The sequence below is a fragment of the Lucilia sericata genome, unplaced genomic scaffold (assembly GCF_015586225.1).
Source record: "Lucilia sericata isolate MDLA Ls3-8-SP2 unplaced genomic scaffold, ASM1558622v1 Contig004113F_arrow, whole genome shotgun sequence".
Classification (NCBI taxonomy): Eukaryota; Metazoa; Arthropoda; class Insecta; order Diptera; family Calliphoridae; genus Lucilia; species Lucilia sericata.
Window position 1 is genome coordinate 21,442 of NW_023997149.1, and position 4,351 is coordinate 25,792.

General features: G+C 32.5%; 2 protein-coding genes across 2 annotated transcripts; one reads left to right on the top strand and one right to left on the bottom strand.

Annotated features, from left to right (window-relative positions):
- The first annotated feature begins 275 nt into the window (after positions 1 to 275).
- On the top strand, positions 276 to 2,642 carry LOC119615108 (DNA mismatch repair protein Mlh1). The gene is made up of 4 exons (XM_037971180.1): positions 276 to 727; positions 783 to 1,210; positions 1,298 to 1,943; positions 2,004 to 2,642. The coding sequence occupies exons 1-4, from the start codon at positions 351 to 353 to the stop codon at positions 2,563 to 2,565; spliced, it is 2,013 nt and encodes a 670-aa protein (XP_037827108.1). The 5' UTR covers positions 276 to 350; the 3' UTR covers positions 2,566 to 2,642.
- A 105-nt stretch (positions 2,643 to 2,747) lies between these two features.
- LOC119615109 (succinate dehydrogenase assembly factor 2-B, mitochondrial) lies at positions 2,748 to 3,790 on the bottom strand. Its single transcript, XM_037971181.1, has 3 exons — positions 3,577 to 3,790; positions 3,293 to 3,495; positions 2,748 to 3,118 (listed from the first exon to the last, which is right to left on the bottom strand). Exons 1-3 carry the CDS (start codon positions 3,592 to 3,594, stop codon positions 2,848 to 2,850), a joined length of 492 nt encoding a protein of 163 aa, XP_037827109.1. The 5' UTR covers positions 3,595 to 3,790; the 3' UTR covers positions 2,748 to 2,847.
- Between the last annotated feature and the right edge of the window lie 561 nt (positions 3,791 to 4,351).

The window sequence follows — 4,351 nt, forward strand, 5'->3', positions numbered from 1 at the left end:
TGATTAGTAAAAAGTTCCCTATAATTGATAAAATAGATGCATATTTAAGACAAATAGTTTGTGCATTTTGTGAGTATTTCGCATAAATTTACTACGGATTAAAATGAATATAAAATTTATTTATTAATTTTTTGTCCTAAAAAAATAATGAATCCCTAGATAGATGTACATATTTTTTTCGGATTGTGGCAACTGTAAATGGTGTACTTTGACAGTTGTATCTACCTCTAATACAAAAAATGAGTGATCAGCTGTTGAATTGACTTCACCTTATAAGTGCACCCTGGTTTACATTTTTGCGGTGTTGTTATAGATATAAACAAACAAACAAATAACAAATTCTATCAGAAATGGAAGAACCGGGAGTTATTAAAAAATTAGACGAAGTTGTAGTGAATCGTATAGCAGCTGGCGAAATTATACAAAGACCAGCCAATGCTTTAAAAGAGTTACTGGAAAATAGTCTGGATGCTAAATCAAGTTTCATACAAGTGACCGTAAAATCGGGTGGTCTAAAACTCTTGCAGATACAAGATAATGGTACCGGTATACGTAAAGAGGATTTGGCTATAGTATGTGAACGTTTTACCACTTCTAAACTAACAAAATTTGAAGACTTAACAAGTATTGCCACTTTCGGGTTTCGTGGCGAGGCTTTGTCGAGCATAAGTCATGTGGCGCACTTAACAATACAAACAAAAACGGTGAAAGAGAAATGTGGCTATAAGTAGGTTTATTTATGAAGATATTGTAAATGATGTAATTGAAATGTTTATTTCCAGAGCTTCCTACGAAGACGGCAAACTTAAGGCAGCACCCAAACCTTGTGCCGGTAATCAGGGTACTATTATTACCATTGAGGATTTGTTTTACAATATGCCTCAACGTAAACAAGCTTTAAAATCTCCCAATGAGGAGTTTCAGAAAATATCCGATGTCATGTCTAAATATGCGGTGCATAATTCTAAAGTGGGTTTCATGCTGAAGAAGTTTGGCGAACAACCTGCCTTGAAAACGGCTCCCAATAGCACGCAGGAGTTGAATATACAGACAATATTTGGCGCTAATATTGCCAAGGAGCTAATGGCTGTGGAGCTGAAAGATGCCGTTCATAAGTTCAGCATGAAGGGTTTTATAACTAAAGTCAATTTTAATGCTAAAAAGGGAATAATGCTGTTGTTTATCAATCATCGTTTAGTGGAATCGGCAGGTAATAGTCAACTAAGTTCAAGTCTATTGTTTGGACTATGAAATAGACTATAGTCCTATAATCTTCTCCTATAATCATTCGTTTCAGCTCTAAAAGCTGCCATTGATACAGTATACAGCACTTATTTACCCAAAGGCATGCACCCATTCGTCTACATGAGCCTCGAACTAGAACCCTCAAATGTCGATGTCAATGTTCATCCCACTAAACATGAAGTACATTTCCTATACGAAGATGAAATTATCGACAAAATCAAAGCACAAGTAGAAACACAACTGCTGGGCAGTAATTCCACGAGAACATTTTACAAACAACTTAAACTACCAGGAGTAACTGAAACACCAGAAGCGGACCAATCGTTTAAGACAGCTTTAGGAGAAAAAGTCTATGCTAAAGATATGATTAGAACCGATAATAAAGAACAAAAACTAGACAAGTTCTTGTTTACGACAGCAGTATCAAAAAGTGATTCTGCCTGTTCCTCCATGAGTTTGAGTGGTTCCAGTGGTAATAGTTTTTTGGGTGAAGAAAGTTTTCGTGATGTGGCTGCTCGGAAATCCAAGGAAGTACGTTTAAGTAGTGTTTTAGCAATGCAAAAGAAAATTGAAAATGGCTGTTCGGTACATTTGAGAAAAATTCTAAAGGAAATGGTGTTTGTGGGGGTAGTGGATAAACACTTTGCCCTGTTTCAGCATGAAACTAAACTTTATATGGCGAATACATTGAAATTAAGGTAAGTGTTGTTTGAAGTTGATTAATTAAAGCCAATTAAACCTTAATGTTTCTTTAAAAGTGAAGAGTTATTTTATCAACGTTTGGTGTATGAGTTTCAAAATCTGTCTCAAATCAAAATTATACCAGATAAATTACCCATTAAAGATTTGATATTGATTGCTTTAAACTCCTCTGAAAGTGGCTGGACTGAGGAAGATGGTGATAAAGAAGAATTGGCTAAAAATGCTGCTGAGATACTTTTAGAAAAGGCACCCATTATGCGTGAATATTTTTCACTTACTGTTTCGGCAGAAGGAGAATTAGAAACTTTACCCTCCTTATTAAAGCAGCATAGTCCCAGTAAGACATATTTGCCTTTATTTATGTTACGCTTAGCCACCGAAGTTGAATGGGATACGGAAGAGGAATGTTTTGAGACATTTTGTCGAGAAACAGCCAATTATTATTCGATTGTAGCGGAGGTGGAATTGCAGGCAGAACCTAAACGTCACAAGTGGCAGGTGGAGCATGTTTTGTATCCAGCTTTTAAAAAATATTTATTACCGAATAATCAAATGAAAAAACATTTCTATGAATTAACAAATTTACCCACTTTATACAAAGTTTTTGAGAGATGTTAAGTAGTTTTTAAGTTAAGTGCATGTTTTTGTAATTAAGGCGATTATTAAAATATATTATTGCTTTTGGAATACAAAAATCGAGAGCTTTTCCTTTTAAATGCAGTCTCTGAATAAAGACTGCAGATATTTTAAGATTTTGTCTTGAAATTGTTACAAATCTTACCTGTAAGTTAAACAACAAATTTTATAACTATTAATTTAAATAATTTATTAACATGAAAAAACACAGTATACTACCTTTTATTATATAATATCGACGATACTTGAGTGCTGAAAACATTTTTACAAATTGGGTTGCCTTAAACGTTTTTCACGCTGAGCATTGGCCACATGTTCTTTAAGCATTTTCATGATTTCATTGTCATATTCTGGTGGTGTGGGCTTAGTTTCTGTGGCCCAATAGTATATCTCCCAATCATTGGTAACACCATTGATTAGTTTATCATATTGATCGGTCAATTTGGCATCCATACCCTTTAGGAATTTAGCAATAAAGGTACTCAAGAGTAAATCATTTTCCAACATACCACGTTTGCGGGATTGATAGACCAATCTAAAAGGAATGTTAAAGGATTAATGAATTATAGGAAATTTTGCTTGTAGATATTGTTAAGGTTGGTTTGAAATAGATTTCTTAAGGACCTGATCAAACCAAACGTAATATTCCTTTAAAATCAATACTTCTAAACGAAACTATAGAAAATTTATGTTTAATTTCAATAAATACCTTTGCTTCTTAACTTCCAAAGGTTCATTTTGCTTGAAAGGATACTCCGGCAGGGGCAAGTAATCAGGATCCTCATAATCGATAATGGGAACATCAGCATTATTTATCACCTCCTTTTGTTTGCCATCATCTCCACCAGCAGCAGCCGAAAAGCGTTGGGTACGGCTCAATACTGGGGTGAGGGATTTTTGATAAACATTTGTCTAAAAACGCAAAAATGTTATGCAATGAGTTTTTTCACTAAAAATTTCTTCAATTTTAAATAATGTTTTAAGAAAACTTACTAGAATTTGACGCAACATTTTGCTGGATATATATTTTTTAAGTTTTGTAAACTATTTGCGTTATTTTTTTATTAATTATTAATTTTCCAAAGCCTTCTGCCGGATTGCACGCTGCGCTAATGTTTACGGAAAATTTTCAAATCAAAACAATAATAAAAACACCTGAACAGAATGGTGGTGCAGTGCAGAGACCTGCGCCGATAAAAATTAATGACGGCGGCAGCAAAAATCTTCTGTAAGCCGGCTAAATTAACGATATTAAATAAAACAAAAACTAAATTTCATTAAAATATCTATAAAAATAGGAAATTACGTAATTTTTTTAAATAAAAATAGAGAATTTCGAAAATTTAAGATAAAAGTACAGAATTTGGGAAATTTTCGATAAAAATACAGAATTTTGAAAATTTTCTATAAAAATAGAGAATTTCGAAAATGTTCTATAAAAATAGAGAATTTCGAAAATGCTCTATAAAAATAGAGAATTTCCAAAATTTTCTATAAAAAATAGAGAATTTCGAAAATTTTCTATCAAAAATAGAGAATTTCGAAAATTTTCTATCAAAAATAGAGAATTTCGAAAATTTTCTATCAAAAATAGAGAATTTCGAACATGTTCTATAAAAATAGAGAATTTCAAAAATTCTCGATAAAAATAGAGAATTTCAAAAATTCTCGATAAAAATAGAGAATTTCGAAAATTCTCGATAAAAATAGAGAATTTCGAAAATTCTCGATAAAAATAGAGAATTTCGAAAATTCTCGATAAAATAGA